A 19395-nucleotide genomic window follows, 5' to 3' on the forward strand; every position below is an offset into this window, starting at 1 on the left:
GTCGGAATGGCCTCCCATGGCCTGCCTGTGCCTGGCACGCCTCTTTCGCCTTTCTTCCTCCTCACTCCCCTCCATCAAACCACTGGGAGTCTTTCGACGAGAGTGCTGCGCCTCACGTTTCTGCTCGCGCTGCTTGTTCCAAACTTTGACGACAGAAACACGCTCAACAGCCAGGAGAGTCCGCACCACCCGGCGACTTTCTAGTGCGTTCCTCTGCTATGCCCTTCACAGCTAGCCTTGCGCGAGGTGGCTGGTTGGTGTTTGTCCGTCCACAGGGCACCGTTGCCTCTGTTACCTCTCTGCCCTGGGAGCCCGTGGGCTACCTACCCTATGGAGTCGGTACCGAGAGATGCCTGTAGTTCGCGGCTGTTTCGTTACTCTTTCTTCCCTTCCCTCCCCCGCTACCGACCCATGATCGCATCACCGCATCGCGCCGCTGATGCCATGCCATGCCACGCTCTTCATGCCGCTCCGTATAGCTTCTATTCTCGATGTTCGTTTCCTGCCCGTTTGCGCCGGAGCTGAAAGAGACAAGCCCCCTCCCCCCGACTCGGAGAATAGGGGCCAACGGTCAATCTTGTCCTGATCCAGCCAGTCCAATGCCACGCTGCCGGCAGGGAGCTAGTCACTACACAATCGAGGCGAAGCAATCACCAGTCAGCGACTCTGCGTCTCTGCTCGTCTGTGCCTCTGTCCGTGCCGGTGACTTTGTGTGCCATGCCGAGCCAGTCATGGTTCATGGGTGTCGTTGCCATCCCATCCCATCTTTCTGTCTCTTGTCTATCCGCCCCTGCGCCTGGCTCATGCAAACATGCCCGTGCTCTCCTTCTCGTGCGACCCGTCCATTCAGCGGATGACAGAGCACCGCTCACCGTCCAGTCCTAAACACACCAGCGTCAGCTTCATGCGTGCGTACGTTCGTTCTCTGGCAGCAGCCGTGGCATCCTTCAGCGAAAAGGCAATATTTGGCAGAGTCCCGTCGTCAGACGGTCGGAACCCGGGCGGCAGCTCTCATCCGCTGCTTTTTTCGTCCGTCCCAACTGCTGCTGCTGCTCGGCAATATCGACGAATGACATTCAGAATTAAGGGGCATTAGACTCCAAATATCCAAGATGACAATCCCCATACCTCGCTGTAAGCTTCAACTTTGAATCGCGCGGGTGTAAACCTCTCCGTGGCCCCATCTCTCGGATGGGCCTCTCTCGTCAAGCTGTGACTAAGGTCATCTCCATTGGACCTTGTTCGGTCGACCACCGCTTCTCCTTGGCCTTGCCTTAGGTAATGGTGAAGACACAGTAGAGTTGCGGGGCCTATAGCATGAAAATAGGTAGTAGGCGGGAGCTATCGCTCTCTCTCAAAGGTCGACGAGGGAGCACTGCCCAGAGTAACAATCCATTGCATTCGGTGCTCGCCCCCTCGCCTCGGCCTGCATCCGACTAGCCCCCCGAGGGCTGAAAATGAGTACCTCTTGTTTTTTTTCTGCCCGGCGTTGATTCGGTCAGAGCCCGACCGGGACCTGGAAACCTGGAGAGCGACATCGTCATGTGGACATGTTCATCTTTGTCGCCCCTGGCCGTCCTGCACCTGTTGGTGTGGTGACATGCAGAGAACCCTACACAAAGGTTCCATCATCTTGGCCCATTGCCGCACTTGAAGCGGTTCTCTCCGTGTGTGCGCCCACAGCGAGAGTGGTCCCTCTCTCCATTCCCAACGACACCCGATATTTTGCTCGCTGATGTGCTGCCCGCCCTATGACCCCAACTGGGCGGCCCTAGCACTGGGTCCAACAAATAGCCTCCCGACATGGGTGCTGTCTGCTGTTCTCTCAGCCCTTGGCTGCTCTGAGGAAGAATTACAAAAAATTCATGAGCCCAAACCGTGTCGACGGAAACTCGATCCTCCCGAAGTCGCACACGCAATCGTCTCAACTTGGATGACGACTCCAGAGTCTCGGCCGCAGCCGCGTCGTCGTCGTCGTCGCCCATCTCGTGGCTGACAGAAAAGAGAGTTGAGCTGCAAAACTTCTCATCATGCCATGTCCTTGAGCTTCTCGCAACAGCTGAGATGCTCGACTCTCGACTCTCGGCTGCTGCCCCGCCCTGGCCCCTGTCTGTAGAAAACCAACCTTTCCCATCTCGACCGGATGAGGAAGGACCCTGTTCCCATTTCCAGCCCACTAGAACGACGAGCGAACGTTATGCGGTCATGGATCATGGGCATCCGTGCGCTTCCTCCCCCTTGGGCATCCCATCACTCATGCGGGCCTTTGCCCCGTGGCAGGCTAGGCCGAAGAAGGCGAGAGAGATGCGATGCGGCGGGCGATGAAAAAGTTGAGCGCGCTGCACGTAGCGTGCCAGCCCAGCAAGTGGGGACCGTCCTGAAGGCGAAGCTCTCCCACTCGACCAGTGTGTGAGCTTCTCCGAGACCAAACCCGCGACACCAGAAACGGCCGGCGCTGCCAGCCGGGTTACATCAGGAAGAGGGACCTGACGGCCACTCAAGACATGGTTTCAAGCCTCTGTCCATGGCCCGTGGCGTCCGAGCTTTCGAACCACAGCACTCACACAAGTTCCCTCCAGGGACCTGGGTGGTTGTCGTTGCAGGGGAGGCTGACGGCCGACCTCTTGTGAAGATCCACCGTCCACGGTATGGATCTGCTGCTGCCGCTGCCAAAACAAACCATCAATAGAAGCTTGTGGTTTGTGCTCTGCTTGAATCAATGACACGGCATGCAACCATTTGCCGTGCAACGGTTGGGGGCATGTCATCTCCCTCTGTTATTTCTCCGACTCGCGTGCCATCCTGGTAATCCGCAATAATAGCATCAATCTGTTGTCCGTAGTCCGTCCAGATGCACTGCGGTATTCGTACAGTCTTTTCTTTGCCCCTGAGGCTGAGAGAGAGATCCCCATCGGCAGGAATTCCGACACACTTCAGTTGAATCCCGGAGGCAGCCGACGTGCCGCGAACCTTGGGAGGGCCGTCCGGTCGGATCTTGGAGCCAAGGTTTGAGGTTATTGCTCTTTGTCATAGCCATTCCGTCCGAAGGCCTCTTGCGAAATGCTTTCACGATGTGGTCCGCTAACCTGGAGCTTTCACCTCGGTGCATCATTAGCGCAGCTCTGCCCTGTCCGCGGTTGCATATCGCGCAGCGAGTCAGAGCTGGTTGGATGGTGGAGAAGGCTAATTCAAAGACACAAAACGTTAAATTCCATCACCCCGGCAAAACAAGATGCGATGCTTTCGCCTTTCGTCTCAAGTAGACAGCAATTTGTTGGGGGATCTCTGTCTCTCCTGGATTGCCTTGTTGCATTTCCTCCGAAGGGCTTTGGAACCCGTCCCCCCGTTTTCCCTCCTCATTCTGCCCTGTGTCTGGGTTCAGCAACGGGTCGCTGCTTTTCCAAGGGTCTCTTGGCTTGTCGGTGTTGTTTGAACGTGCCTCCTAGCATTCTGCAAGGGGCTGGGAGATCGGAGTTGCAGGGCTCTTTTCTGATTCTGGTTGGCTGAAACAACAGTTTCTCGTGTCCATTTTTGGCCTCTCTGCCGGGGGTACCAGCCATACCCATGTGCTTCTTTTCCAGCCCTGGGGAAGCAACTGACGCGAGCGGGAGCCCATCAGAGCCAGCCTTCCCGAACCGTCGACAGATTGTCATCTCAGATGTCCGTCACAAACCACGAGGCAGCCGGTGCTACGGAGCTAGCGCGGGCGCGACAAATCAACGTCGTCCCGCCGGCGGACTGACGGTTGAGCGGCGGTGGCTGTACTGACGTCCAGCGCGCGTAAGGGCCGCCTGTTTCTGGCCCGCGTGAGGTCTATCTCTTTGTGCCTGACCGCCCTCACATGTCCCCTGCCGACCCTGTTCAATTTGTCAGGGATGGCCTTTCATGACGCCAGGCGCCATGGACAGCGCACCAAGAAATGTTTGACATGGAGTCCAGTCATTTCCTGCGCAGCGGTGTGAAGAGACGATAATATTCCGACGATGTATCGCGAGTGGGCACGCCTTATTGCGCTGGGGAGCGGGCCCAGGTGGCGAGTGGGATATTGGAAACAGAGCGTATCTTGCTGCAGATCTTGAGCAGAATCGAGTCAAGGCGAGAGCCCTACGTGTTGATCACGAGTGGAATCGAGTCAAGTTTAGAAGCCTTGCGTGTTGATCGCAAGGAGAATGGAGTCGAAACCACAGCCCTATCTGATGAATCCGAGAAGGGGTCGAGTCAAGCGGAGAGCCTCATCTGTCGACATGCGCCGTCTCCTTTTTTTTGTCCTCATCATACCTTGCGGCAAATTGTACCTCGGCCTCATCTGTTGATACGAAGCTCGAGCAGGTCGAGTCGAGCCTTGTCGTTGATCCGCAATGCAGGAACGAACACGTCCGTCAGGAACGAGAGCACGCCGTTGCAGGTACGAATACCGCACGTCTCAGGAACGAGTACGGACGCATCGTCGTCGTCGCATGAACATGCAGAGGTCGGCGGTACAGAGCTGAGGTGTGCATTATTCTGACATCAACCACTCGGCCCGTCTGCGTCAGTCGGCCCAAACGGGGCTGTGAGCAGCACGGCGTCACGATACTTTTTCCCTCCTCGCCCGACGACTCGATGGAAGTCGCTGTGTGTCTCAGTCCATTGGCCGGCGAATGACGGCATGCGGCCTGAGGCTCTCTGAGATGACTGCCTCAACCATTATCCATGCGAGGTCATCACCGCCATGCCGGATAGGGCAAGGCGGGTTTCTATTCTTAAATAACCTTCTTTGCCTGTTGTCTGCGAAAACTCGGTCAATTACACCGCGGACTTTTGTCTTGTCTCCTCGGTCGCCGGGACAAGTCGTCGACGGCTCTCAGGGTCCAATCTCACTTTGGATAACGGCATATGGTAAGCTGGGGCCACAAAACTTTTTTTCGTTTCTCTCGCTCTCGGTACAGAGCATGCGGCGCAGACGGTCGCCCGTGGCTGAGGGAACGCAACGTTCCATACTCTATCTTACTGATGGGCCAGCACGGTTGCCATTTGGGCTGTCATGCGAGACGGCTCGCTTGCTGCCTACGCCGTCGCTCACTCCGTCTTGACCGATCGACGGTAGCCGGTGCTTTGATTTGGGCGCGAGAGAGCTGCCCACGCTTAGAACGTGTCAAAGTCTCAACTAAAGGGCGACGGGTTCAAACCGAAATCGGGCCTGCAGATAGCTGATCTGACATGTCTCCACCTCGGCCGTCACGGCGAACTGGTAGAAATTTCTCAGCGCGGGCTGATCGCTGCGAGCTATGCTGAAGGCGCGACGGCCATTGGCTGCGCTGGCGACTGGGCAAAAGGGAAACCCTGTGCGCATCATTGACCCGCATATGTACGTTGAACGTTGTGCGAGGGAGCCGCCGCCGCCGAACGCGGTGAGGAGGGCATGGGGGTCCCAGGTGAGAGAGATCTGCCCGACAATCCATACGCGCGCGGCGCCGTCTCTGTTGCCGTCACCGTGGCCGTCGCCATCGACCATCTCGCGCACAGGTATTTTCCCACTCTTTTTGTGGTTTGGCCCATCATTCCGTGGGCGCTCTGGTGCGGCTACCGGAGCACGCGAGGCTCGTCCTCAGGTCTGTGGGTTACTTCATTCGCCACGAACTAACGGAGTCTCGGGTTCATCTTGTCTCCAGGCGAAGCACAGCAGGTCGGTTGCCGACGACATGACATGGCGCGGGAGTCGATAGACAACTGACGGGCTGGAGGCGGTGAAAAGTAAATTATCGAGCTACCGCAGTGTCGACGATAACGCAGATTGGACATGGAGTGATCAGCCACAGATGCAGCAGCAGAGTCACAGACGGACGCATGAGCATGCAGGTTGCAAGCCTCAAGCGTTGCTAATCGGCAGGCGGGCCAAGATGATTTGCCTGGTATGGCGCATGACCTCGAGATGCTGGGTATTTTTTCCCGCCTCGTACGGTTGGGGGGAGAGCCCAGGAGCTGCTCTGTGCTCGTTGCCAGGGGTCTCCAAGGTTTGCTCCGCGTCGAGAATAATTCTCGGTGCGGAGAAGATGCAACTCTGCGCGCACTTTTGCTGATGAGGTAGTTTATCCGCTGCTGGACAAAGCAGGGGGAGGCATGTTTTGACAGCCCTGGGGATTTTTGATCTTTGTCAAGTGTCAGTGACCGTGTCAGTGTCCAATCGGCCGAGAGAACTGGAGGGCTAACCTCGTCGCTCTCCCTGCCGGCCGGGTCCACGACCCATGAGACTGGCAGCATGAAGCACCAATCAATGGCCTCATGGGAAAAGTTGGCAAGCGAGCTGTGCGAATTTCGCTAGGTCCCGCAAGCGCAACCGCAAGCGGCGGGTTATGGACAAATTATGGTGCAAATTGGTGGCAGGTGGCAGGCGTGCTGTCCCGTCGTCTGGGGCGCTGGGCTTCTGGAAACACTGTGAAATGCAGGGCCGTCCATCTCCACCGCGCTTTTGACGGCACACCGGGCACAATCGGCAGGGGAGGCGTCGGAGTTCCACCGCTTGGCGGAGCGAAGGAATGGAGAGGGAGACCAGCGACGGGGGGCCGTATCAACGTCCTGAGTGGTCGGTTTGCGGTGCGGGTGACGGTGATGGGCGGCGGTTGGTTGTTGGCCTGTTCCACGAGTACCTGTCGAAAGAATTGACTTTTTTTTTCCTTCTGCCGTTGGTACCAGTCGGTACAGCATTTGTTCGGTACCTTTCCAGGTTGTCCGAGATGTTGTGCATAAGGTATCGACATGAAGCCCAGGGCGATGGTGCCGGCGGCGGCGGCCACTCCTGTCGCCTCGACAGATATGCTTCTGCGCCGTTACCTGGGCCATTGTTTGTTAGCAGTCACCAGCCACCACCACCAAGACCAGGACCAAGACCCAAGACCAGGCCCAAGAAACGTGAAGCCCACACCACTGACTAGCAGCAGAAGCGAAGCGAAGCGAAGCCGAGGAGCCAAAATCAACGCCGAGGCACGGCAGAGGTCGGTGGTTTGGCGCTGGTGTTAGGTAAGATTCGCTTGGCCCATCGTCCCATCATGACGTCTGGTCTTTGGTTCTTTGACATGCGGGTTGAAGATGGAATCATAGGTCGTGGGCCGGACGCTAATGAGCCGCGGGGGAAAGGGCTGCGTGCTGGATGTCAGTGTCTGTCTGTAAGGGTAGACGAACAAAAGATGGCTGCCCGTCGCCCGGGTCTTGGCCTCATTCGTCCAAGTTGGACTCCAAGATGGAAAGGTAACGTACCAAGAAGGTTGTGTCCTTCCTACCAGCGCAGCGACCAGTGACCAGTGACCACTGCAGACTGCACCTCGACTGGTGCCGCAGGCCCAAAGGTGGTTAGTTCCGCCCGTCCCCAGCGTGGGAAGGTACATACTGCGTAGTAAGGTAGGTAGGTTCCTCCCTGCCTGAGTAGGCACGGAGCAGGCACCTTACCTAAGGGTTTTGTTTTGTTCCCTATTCTGTACCTAAGGCAGGTAGGTCCAGGTAGCGGTAGCTAAGGTAGGTAGGATAAAGCCGATTTGCCGAGCCCCAGCTTCCCTTCTTTTTCCTTCGAAAAAAAAAAACGTATGGATACTTTGTGCATGGCAATAAGCGGAAAGCTGCCGACCCCTGATTGGCTTCTACCGAAGGTGCACCCCGGTCATGGCTGCCTGTCTTGGGCTATTATTAGAAGCACCCCGGTTGCCTCATTGGGACGGGCTAGCCAGTAGTGGCCGGTCGGCGATGGGTCCCCGGGCAGGAACAGGTGAGAGTCGAGTGCACCTGCCGCACCTGCCACCTGCTGGCTGCTTTTTTACCTCACAGCCCTTACCTGGCTCGGTCTGGCGCCAGATGGGAAGCTGCGCTTAACCTTCTCTTTCCAGCCTCTGTCCAGTGACCAGTCCCTTTTTTGACGTGCCGGAAACCAAGCAACGCCAACTGCAACCTCACTTGGGAAGGGAGAAGCGATGTCATGCTCTTCAGAGCAAGCCTTGGTGCTTGACAACGTCCAAGCCGACAACACATCCGGACGGATACCTACTACCCAGGGAGGTAACTAGGTAAGTAATCAACCAGACAAGGCTCACGATGCTAGGCCCAGGCTACGGATACCAACACATCTCCGGTAGTCGTGGGGACCGAATCCGAGATCCACCGTCAACCTCCTCTCTCACAGTTCTCTCTCTCAACGCCGCTCACTCCACCACCCTTCTTTCATGATCCATCTCCATCTCGCCTCTTCATCCAGCTCCATCTGCTGCTCCCAACCCCCGGGCGCCGTTGCCAAGCCCCGGCCCATGTGACAGCTTTTGTCGACGCCTCGGAGGTCATCGCCGTTTGAATCCGCGACCTCGACGTTGGATCCGCTGATGGACACCCCGATGTCTCCAGCCCACTTGTCTCCGTGGGCCGTCGACCCCCCGACCGCCCATCCTCGTCCTTATCCCCATTCCCTGGGCACTATCATGTCGTTAACCTCGGCCTCGCGCAGCTATGCGAACTCCTCCTCCAGCCCCCTCCCTCCCTTCCCTCGACGACCGCTCTCGCTGGAGCCAACATCATCGGCTGCCTGCATGCATCCTGTGCGCTGCGAGACAGAGGCTAAGAAAGCCGGCCACCTTCTCGACGACCATTCGCAGAAGCTTTCGATACTGACCCGTGACTAGGGCTTGCACAGTTCACGACATGACAAGTGCTGCGAGCTAATGGCCACCAGCTGCTGCCCTCGTGGAACGGCCAACGAACCACGCCCACCGCTTGGCGCCTAAATTTGCCTTGATTTTACACCTCAACGTCTGTTATGATATGATCCGGCTTGGATCGACGCTGTGTCTCTCTGACTCGACCCTGCCGGGCCATATTATCCCTCATCATCGACACTCTACTCGCCGCAACTAAACCTCACGCCGTCTGCTTTTCCGTTACCCACCGGCTCCATGGGCTATCGCAGGACAGGCGCACTCCGCGGCCATCGACACACCCGTCTCTCGCCTCGAGCCTCCCACCCTCGCCCTTCTGCTGCTGGACGCCAACTCCCTCTCCCCAACACGCACTAGTCGGGGGTTGCCCTGCCCGCCGTCACCCTGTTGCCTCCACGTGCTGGGCAGCTAAGGCGGGCTCTCTGTTGGCTCTGCGAGCAGCGTAAAGTCGCTCCGTGCTCGACTTCAAGGGGGGCCCCTGCTTCCGGTTCCAAGATCTTCGCCGCGCGCAAAAAAAAGTTCCTGATGTTTTTGTCGGACGACATTCCCATCTGCACCTCCTCGAGAGCAGCAGCAGCTTGTCACGGCATCCGCCATCCGCCAATCGTCCTGCGACAGACCAGCGCCCAGTGAACCCCCCCCTTTTTTGTTACCCTGCCTTGTCCCCCTTTGGGTCTCTGCGTCCCGACCGGAACGCTTAGCCCGATCTCGCGGCGGCTTCTTGCACCCAAGACTCTAGATCATCAGCAACGTTGTACCGCCGCTGCAGTGCCACAGATGTCCAACACTGGGAGGAGAGCTGAGAGGCAGGCAGAGCGTTCAGCGCTCAAACTCTTCAGCACGCCTCGTCCACCGCTCGCCGGCCGTGTGTGTGCGGTGTGTGTCTGCTGCTGCGCGCTAGCATCCACAGCTGCGAGTTCTGCATGCCCCGAGCCCAAGATTGGCGAGATCATCGTTCATCATGATTGCGACGGCAGACGGGTGAAGCCATATGGTGAGACGAGTTCAAAAGCCCGATCCTTGAAATGCATGGCCCGTCTCCGATAAAGTACGGATCTTCTCTCTGCCTGCCCAGACTGGTGGTGGAAGCCGTCCCTCGGTGATGATCAAAATTGATCGTGATCTCTCAGCTCGCGACGTGCCGCTGCCAGACGTCTGAGAATACCGACATTGGGCCTGCTCAACGCACGTCACGCTGTCACCGCAGCGGAACCCCGTCGGGTGTAATTCACAGAGGGATACACAATTTCCAGCATCTCGGACCGGTGCCTAAACCGAGCCCTATGCCCTGATTCGACGTGCCCAGAGCTTGATGCAGTTAAAGTTCCGCCGATAGGGACCAACCGTTTGCCACCGCGGGCCTGTCGTGCCGTCTCCAGAACTCTCGCTAGTGTTTGATGGGCGTGACGGACAGCCCGGTGAGAATCCGCAGTGGCGTGAACACCTCTCGCGCGTTCTCGCGGCTCGCCTGTTCAGGAGAAGCGCACTGTTAGAGGGTCGTTATGCTTCCCCGTCGACGATGCCGGGACATGCCAACTCAAGATTCAGATCCAGTGCTATTTCCATCGCCAAAATGGGGGTGTGTGTTGTACTGCCAAAGTATGTGTGGGTGGGTGGGATGGCATGATCCCCCTCCGTCATATCAAAGACGGGCAACACACACCTGCCTGGTGATGAGGCTTGCCAACGGCGTTGCGGTGTGGCGCATAACTAAGGCCATCTTCTGTCAACCGCACCAACCATGTTGTTGACACCGCCACAAGTCTTGCCAGTTTGTGCCAAACTATCGGACAAGTGGTAAACTTTGTGTCCTGAGACGCTCTACTCTGATGGGCGGGATGTCGTTGCCCACGCGCGCATAAACAACACACCCCATTCTTCTTCGAGGTGACCCCGAGTCAGTTGACCGACCGCATCCGAGAGTCCGGGTCAGCAAACAGCACTGGCATCATCCATCGAGACAGAGGGGAGGCTGTAAGGCTTCGCCGACGATGACACACGGCCCCGGCGCATCCCGTTATTCTTCCTGGCCTGCTGCGGAAACGCGGGCGGCGGCAAAGGGGCCATGAACCCGGCGGGATGGATCTAGACGCGGATGGACGCGGGGGTCTCCCGTCGTCGACATCGGATTGAACGCGCTTCCAGCCCTTGGCGCTCGTGCCCCGGATCGCGAGAGGGCTGAATCTGAAATCTGAATCGCGCGGGATAGCAGGATTTGGGATTGTCAGACATGGACCGTCCGTCATTCTTTTCGGACGCAAACGCCGAGATCCAGGGGCTGGCGTAATTGCAATTAATTGAGCAGAGAAAGAATGATGAAGAAAAAAGTCTATGTGAAATTGCCGCCGCCCGGCGTGGCTGACGTTGTTTGCAATGCAGTACTCGTTCGACGCTGATGACTGTAGAGCGGCAAAAGGGGGAGAGGGGCAGCCCTAGCTCCCGCGGAATTCCGTCGCAGCGGAAATACAGTTTTCAGTCAGCGCTCTCGCTTTCGAGAACCACATGAGGCGAGGAGGATCTGTAATGACAGTCAGCGTCGTGGGCGGTCAGAAGCCATTCCGGCAGGCGAAGCGTGCGTCTTGCCTGCCCGCCCGCCTGTCAAACTAAAGTGCCAAAAGAAGTGAAATTGAGATCAGCGTTCCGTTTGGAGGCTTGAGGTTCTTGGGCTGGAACTAAGTTTCAACTTGCTCTTGTTCGTCGGACGTTGTGCTTGTTCGGCCCCGAGTACCCCGTCGTGGGCCCGCTGGGTGGTGGGTGCGGTTGATAGGTACGCAAAGTTTGGCACTCTTCAACAACAGCTCAAATCCCCGATGGCACAATTGGCTAGCGCGTCAGACTGTTAATCTGGAGGTTGGTGGTTCGAGCCCACCTCGGGGAGATTTAGTGGTTAAAACCCACCAGGCCTTGAGCGGTTATTTTTTACATTTTCTTTTGTAAATGAAGTTTCTCTTTTCTTTCAGGTTTCAACTTTCCTGTGGGAGAGCTTCTTTAGGTGCAGGTTATGATTATCTGTGCAACTTCCAAGGACTGCATGCAGCATGTTCAGCATGAATGCCGAATAGTTATTGCGGCTTGTCGATTTCAAGCCAACCTCACGATCAGAAAAATAGGCTCTGGACAGCGACTCGCAGGAAAATATTTTGGCTATTCGGAATAGCAACTAAGGTCAATTGCTTTCAATAGTCAATCAACTTGCAGATGGAAAAGACTTGTTGCGCTGAAACTCAAAGCGCCCAAAGACTCAGGGAACCAACCAGGCATAGCTCGACTCTTCTGACAAGTACCGTCTACAACTTCCTCAAGTACTGTCAACAACTTGTCGAATCTTTTGAAGAGGTTTACTTAGTCTCAATCTTAGCAAGGCTGGATGAAACTCTGAGTCGTCGTTGCATACGCACTTTCGCAACTGTTAGGGGACGCGTGCTGCAGACATATTTCACAGACATATGCAGGACTAGCAAGAAATACAGCTGCGAGCTCACCGAAGCTACTCGAGCTCTTTGCACTTCAAACTCGGTTCAAATGTAGCTGAAAGCACCGCAGCGGGCAGTATCATTGACTGCAGCCGATGGAGCAAGCCAGATCAACGCAACACGCAGTCCACTTACCCAAAACTTGCGTCCAGTTGACCGGCTCTGGATCTGAGGCACCATGCATGTGTTTAGGCGACAGAGTCTTCGAACATGGGCAGTAGCGGCGTGGCCTGGCTTTGACCGGCTGGCTTCTCTAAAGACACACTGGGCGAGGAGCACAATAAGGAGGCTTCAGGCAGGAATCTCGATGTGCCCTGGCTGGATCGCTGCCTTACCGTCGTCTCCGAGGATCATGACCAAGGTTCAACAACTAGACTGACCGCAGAAACCAACGAACCTTGGTCTTCTTCGTACGTGATTATGGATAAACTGCTGACAATGTATTTGCTTCTATGCACGATATTGATCAAGAAGTCCATATCCCAACGATTCGGCTCCAGGGCCGCTATTCTTTCATTATCATATGGAAGTTCGCGAAGTGTCGTCGCTTTAAGATGCCGATTGACTCAGTTCAATATTGATATCTCATCATCCATGGTAGGAGGCTATGGAGCATGGCACAGCGGCAAATATTGCGGTAGCAGACGGGAGGCGGCCAATATTGGCCCTGAGGTATGGATGGAGGTCTCCCCTACCCGATACAATAGCAACAGGCGTTGCATACGCATGAGGGCTGCTTACGGCGCTGGCAGGTCATGTCTCGTTGGAACAAGTCACGGTGCGTTATCCGATACCTCGTTTTTGATTTTCAAAAGAACGACAGACCAGGGACACAGAGGCATGGGGGCACATCTAACCCCCAAAATGACTGGCATGCCAGCGACTTCCGGCCTCAGGATTGATAAAGTACGCCGGGAAAGCCAGCCCACACCGAATGCAGGGCGGCTCGAGGCGTCTACAAGAGCAGTTGACCGAGAGAACTGAACCTTCCGGCAGACGTTACTTCGGGGCGTCTCCCACGTTGAGTTTGGCTTGAGCAACCCACGAGGCAACTTTGAGTTCGTTCCCGCTTGGATGATATGGTGCGCCATGGCAGCATTCTGATGGCAGCGCTCATAGAGGTTCACAGGTTGCCTTGCGCCAATGCGAACATCTCGATGACATTCAGAGGCGCAGCCCAACAAGCCCGCAACAGCTTGATATCTCGACAAGAGATTGCCGCGCGGGTAATGCCTCGGCACTCATCGCACTCTCGGCACCCATCCGCACGGTGGCCTGATGAAACTCAACCAAGCTAATAGGTCCACCATCATGCTCAGAGAGGTTACGCCTAGCTGGTTGTCTGCCAGGCAGGACCAGAGGGTTCCAAAAGCCACATACAGTAGGTTGTCCGCCGATAGCCTCACGACACCGGGCGGCTGGCATACAACCACCGCCCGTAGCTGATCGTGTTACCAAGGGATGAGAAGGATACATGACGGGTATGATGAGCAAGTTTCGAGTCCACCCAGGCTTTCACAATAGCGGGAAACGTATTCAAGGGCATACATGATAATACATGTGCCATCAACTGAGCACATAGATGATCTTTGGCTGTCCCCAGATCGCAAAGCAAATGCATCTCATCCCCTTTGAACGGTTGTCGAGTCGTGGCTTTCAGGGAACCCGAAGTCCCCCGAGTTGTCGTTTTCGTTCTCGTTGTCGCTTCAGATGTGGAGTGCACAAACTCACTCAATTGATAGATCCACCGCATTTCATGGACATGGGCTGATGAATTGATAAGGCTCTATGTGATGAAGTTCATTTACGAAAATAACAACAGAAAGGGAGTATAAGAGGCTCATTATATATACACGCATGTCCACGCAGCCTGACAGCTTATTGCGTTAACCCTGCCATGTAACCTTTTCTTAGATGAGCTACGAAACTTTCTCAACATACCCTCATATAACCGACTGACTGTGCTCTACTGAGAAGGGGACGTTGTGGAAATTTCATAGCTCATCTAGTAAGGGAATTCACAAGGAACCGAAGGAGGACACTGCTGCCTTTGGCATTGTTATGTTTCATTCACCAGTATGATATCCAGGCTTCCTTGACGTTCAAAAGAGACAATTACACTCCTGTAAAAGTCAAACTCAACTGCCCGTCAACAACATTGGTTTCACTCAAGAATCATTGAATCTGGCCTGAACCTCCGCGAAGTCCAGTTTGCGGTCGGATAACTTTGCAACTCGTCCCACCCACTGCCATGGCCAGCTCCTAGGTCCTCGGAGTAAACGCATAAAAACCAAGCAAAACGACCAAACCAGGTTCTCTCATCGCCTAACTCTAGACCACATGTTGATCCGCTCATGCTGACGTCTGTACTCAACTTCGTTCCATGTCTGAACAACCGCATTCCTCCATTGATGGCCAGAATTCACTTGATTTCGACTCACCCTCCCTAGGCCCCAAGTTGCATGCGCACTCGCTACGTCATCGTTGGTTGAAGACCGGTCTCGTGAGTCAAGTCGGGAGGGTGGGCATGTAAGCTTACTCGTCTGCGTACCGTAGCTTCCCCTCGAACCCCCCGCTGTTCTTCAACACCAATAAGCTGTCGTGCAACCCAACCTCACCAAGCCCCAGCGACACACACCACGTAATGACAGACCGCACTGGTATATTGATACAGATATCTGTGTACATAGTCCACACGCCTTGGCTGCAGACTTTCGACGCCTACTTTTTGGTTCTTTCATACAATCGGAGCGGAACAGAAGGTGGGAGCAAACGCACCAGTCTGAACAAAAGAGAGTAGATGCGTCAATTCGATGCGGGTTAGGTCCAGAGGTATCATGACGCTCGCGGCCGGACCAACCTCCTTAAAAAGTCCCTCCCCTCCCTTTCCCAGTATTTCCCTTCCAACGCGCGCAGTAAAAAGAAGAAAAAAAGGCCACACGCAGCGTCCCATTCTATTCCAAAATGCCAAACTCCAAGATCGCCAGGCTCGGCAGTGTCCGAACCACACATTATCACGGCCTGGAACCGCTTACAAACTCCGTGCCCCGGCAACGGCCGCAGGCTCGGTTGCCGCCTGGGCTCGTAATGCTTCGGGGGGTGTTTTTGGTATCACATCGTCCTGCCCAGCAGACTAAAAAATTTCATTGCGCGCTCTGCGACCTCGACCGGTTGCCGTGCCGGCTGGGCCGTGGAGTGCTGTTCCCCTCCCGCCCGGCGCCGGCGCGCACCGCGTCGGTGTAGCTGGGTATCGGGGGGTGCGAAGGGCCCGCCGCCGCCGCTACCGTCGCGCCACGGCTCCGGTTGAGCACGCGGATGAGGGGCGTGTTCTCGCTGTCCGTGCTGTTCCGGCGGCTTCCGGCCTCCGAGGAATCAGGACTCGTGTACTCGGGGGGAGGATTCAGGGCGTCTTGAAGCCCAAGCCCTACGACGCTTTCCCCTTCGTGCCCGGGGTTGCTGCCGCTCGGCTCGCCGCCCTCATCGTTGGGCACGAAGTGTGTCAGGGAGATGTCAGTCGGGCTTCTCACGGGACCGGGGCTCCTCGGTGGTAGTACTCTGAAGTTTCCGCTCCTTGTGCGTCCATGCTGAGGACCCAGTCCACTCTGCGAGTACGACTGCGACTGCGTGTGCCCCCGCTGCTGCGTAATGCTGCCCGTGTAGCCGTCCTTGCGCCCGGCCTCGAGCAGGATGTCGCCCTGCTCGGAGCCGTACGGCGGAGGCGGCGCGAGGCTGCCGGTCATGGGGGCGAGGCCCCACTTCTTGACGTTGGCCTCGATGAAGACGAAGCCGGCCTGGCCAAAGTTTACGTGGATGATGCAGGGGCCGTTGGCGCCGACGGCGGGGAAGAAGTTTTGCGACTTTACGCCGTGAACGACGTCCTCCAGTTTCTTACCGTTGCGGGTGAAGAAAATGGTGCCCGTCCGCGGGCGGTAGCCGACGCCAATGACGTCGCCCTGGACGTACTGCGGTGCGTAGGGCGTCGCGTTGAAGGGCTGGTTGCAACGGCGCTGGCCCGTCGACAGATATGCGGCGGAGTGTTTGTGGAAGCCTAGACAGTTAGTGCGTGCGGGAGAGGCGGAGGAGCAGGGACGGGTCAGGCGTACCGGGTAATCTGAACAACGGGTACGGCTTGGTGGCCATGCCGATGCTGATCAATGTGTTTTCGGGCTTGTCGTAAATCTTGGCCTCCCAGTAGTAGACTTCGTTCTGCTTCGGGACGGGCAGGTTGCTCATGACGGTGCATTCGGAGTCGAAGAACTCAATCTCGGTGCGGGCCTCGACGAAGCAATTGGCGATTTCGAGCTCGGGCTCAAACTCCCAGGCGGAGACGCCCTTTTCTTGGATGGCGAGGTACTGAGACAGCGAAATGTCTGTCTGGACGGAGTCGGGCGGGTTCGCGTTAATGAATGCTGCTGGCTGGTCAGTGGTCTGTCTGCGGATGGCGCGGCAGGTGTTGGGTAATTACCCTTTGCTCTCAAATACTCGGTCCGCTGCATGTCGTCCATGGACTCGAGGGCCTCGGCCTCTTCCCTGGCAAAGGCCTGCTCATCGTCGTACTCGCCGGGGCGTCCGATGCGATCGAGAAAGATGCGACCGCTGGCTGTGTATCTGAAAAAGTAGATGACGAGGAAGATGACGGCGATAAGGACGGCGGAGCCAAAGGAGGACAGCAGCCCGATGACGACGCCATTAAGGGCCGACGACGGTGTTGTCGGAGCCATGACGGGCAGGCGGGCGGCGGTCGTCGAGTCAATCCGGTCGGTCGGTTGGTCGGGTGAGGGATTGGAATCGGTCGATCGAGAGGAGGGACGGCTGGCGTCACCGCCGCGAAAGCAGCATTCGGGGGGATGGACTCGGCTGGCGGGTGCGAAGAGGAAGAGAAGGCGCGATAACAAACAGGTGGCGTGAGAAGGGAAGGAAAGTCGACGTCGACGGACGCAAGGGTTGAAAGCGAAGGCGAAGGAGAGGGAGAGATGCGGATTGAATCGGGATCGAAGTGGCTAGGTGAGGTAGGTTGGGTCAGACGAGCTGGTCGTCGATGTCGCCGCGGCGGCGGTGGTGGTGGTGGAGGTCGTTGTTGGGCGGTTGCGTGCCGCTAACAGCAGGGCACCTTGAGAGCGGTGCGTGCAGCAGAGCAGTGCAGTGCAGTGCAATGCAGTGCAGATGGCTGGCGGTGGTGGTAGGTCTAAGGTACGGATAGGTAGGCGGCAGGTAGTGGTGGTGGTACACAGGCTCCGACTGTCCCAAGTCGCAGGTTGATGGGGCCTGGGGGTGACCAGGTGCTCTTTGGAGTTTGGGTGCCTCCCGTCTTGTTTGTGGCGGGTCCTCAGCTGAGATCGGACTCTGGGCGCTGTGCGGCGCAGTGGCCTGGTCTGGTCCCGTATCCGCAAGGTGAGTTGCAGGCAAGGTACGGCAAGGTACGGCAAGGCAAGGTATCCGTAAGGTTAGATAAGGCGGCGCGAGGCGAGGCGGAGGAAGGACTAATAAGAGGTGGACAGGGCGGGTATCGATATGCTATGCCTATGCAGGATGGACGGCGTGCAGACAGAACAGTAGTCTGTCGATGGGATGAATCGAGGGAGAGGGGAAGGCGGACAGAAGAAAATAACGTCGTGAGGGCCGTGGACCAAGGTCGGCCGTTGATGCAGCGCAGCAGCAGCTAATGCGTCGGTGTGCGTGTGTGCGTGAGTGGTGGATGGTGTGTGGTGTGTGGTGTTGGACTGCGAGGGGCGTCGGCGGGAGGAGGAGGTGGAGGAAGGGAGGGGAAGAAAGATGATGACAGGATGAAAAAAGCAATCAAGATCCAAGCAAGGGGCGACACACGCTCAGCGCACGGCGGCACAACAGAGAAGCGACTGATGGGTTGCAAGTTGCGCGATGCTCGGAGAAAAAAAGGACAAAAGATGGAGAGGGACGTTGAGAGAAAGTCGTCGTCAGTTCCAAGAGCGACGGCGGCGACGGCGACAGCGCTGGTACAGGATTTCCCTGGAGATGTACGGCGCAGTTCTCTGTACACAGCAAGGCACGGCAAGGTACATGGTCATGGGCAGCAAACTGTTAGAGGATCGCGTCTGCATTCGGTGTCGCATTCTAACGGGTGGCGGGGGCCATTCCCGTACTGCGGAGACGCCGCGCCCAGTCGTCGCCCATCGTCCGCTGCGGTGCCCAGTTCCTGCAAAGTACCTTACCATAGTACAGGCCAAAGATGACGCTGACTGACGGGTCCCAGCTCCAGCTTTCCAGGCCCGCGCAGCACGCGGTAGGCTCCCCTTCCCCCTCGCGACCTGGGGCAGACCTGGGCCAGGTACATGGCGATGCACGTAATGCCACCGCGGACGGGAAGTACCTTGAGCACAAGAGACAAGAACGGACTCTGACAACTCACCTCACCTTTGCATAGGTTGGAGCTGCTGCACAGCACATTGGACCATCCACCGAAGAGAGAGCCCGACCCCCGACCCCGACTCACCTCGACCCGTTGACCTGCAGCAATACCATGGCCTCCGGAATCTGCGCATCCTTCTGGGTCGATGGGTCGCTGGGTCGCTGGGTCGCTGGAAGCACCGGAGACGGACGGGGTCATGTTGCCATGCTACATGCTACTGTGCTGCGTACCCGCACCGCCAGAAAAAGTGACGGAATCAGCCAACAGTCAGTGTGTCACTCCCGGTGCCGAGTGTCAACACCCCCGGGCAGCGTCGTTTTTTCCCATTCCTGTCGTCGCGTGCCCATCGATCCTCGACCCTCTTACACTACAAGTTACCCCTCCGCCACCACTCCTCTTGTCGCAGGGTGCCATCTGTCTGTCTGTCTTCATTGTTCGACTCCAACCATCGTCCACAAGCCATGCCGCCTCCGTCGATCCGAAGCCTTCGACAGCCCCCTTTTCAGCCATGGCATCGCCGCTAGCAATCAGCGAACAAGACAAGCCCTCCCAGGCACCCACGCGGCGAACGCATAACCACCGCCCAGACGGTCAAGCCTTATCCCAGGTTGCCTAGGTAGGTAGGTACCTTACCTTACTTGGGAAGTGGTAGGGCCAAGAGCAAAAGGGACGACCGAGTTGCTGTGTGCTTGTCAGGAGTGGCTGGCAGCCCCGGCACAGCCCACTAGTTTCATCGGACAGAGGGCGAGGCACTTTTCGCATTGGGTTTCATGCTCTGGCCGTCTTTATTCCCAAAGAGTTCCCTCGTCGTCTCGAAGCCGCCCGTGCTCAGCCGCAACCCCCCCTTTTTTTTTCTTTTCCAGTGTCT

At 56.9% G+C, this 19395-nt stretch overlaps 2 protein-coding genes across 2 annotated transcripts; both read right to left on the reverse strand.

Annotated features, from left to right (window-relative positions):
* Nucleotides 1–5146: 5146 nt before the first annotated feature.
* Nucleotides 5147–5494, reverse strand: CGGC5_v005231 (uncharacterized protein; the record flags this gene model as incomplete). The annotated part of the gene is made up of 1 exon (XM_032033580.1): nt 5147–5494. One exon carries the CDS (start codon nt 5492–5494, stop codon nt 5147–5149), a length of 348 nt encoding a protein of 115 aa, XP_031893446.1.
* Nucleotides 5495–15285: 9791 nt separating this feature from the next.
* On the reverse strand, nt 15286–16863 carry ssh4 (the record flags this gene model as incomplete). Its single annotated transcript, XM_032033591.1, has 3 exons — nt 15286–16190; nt 16246–16551; nt 16608–16863. 3 exons carry the CDS (start codon nt 16861–16863, stop codon nt 15286–15288), a joined length of 1467 nt encoding a protein of 488 aa, XP_031893447.1.
* Between the last annotated feature and the right edge of the window lie 2532 nt (nt 16864–19395).

Source organism: Colletotrichum fructicola (assembly GCF_000319635.2).
Source record: "Colletotrichum fructicola Nara gc5 chromosome Unknown KSG_Nara_v1_contig03, whole genome shotgun sequence".
NCBI classification, from domain to species: Eukaryota; Fungi; Ascomycota; class Sordariomycetes; order Glomerellales; family Glomerellaceae; genus Colletotrichum; species Colletotrichum fructicola.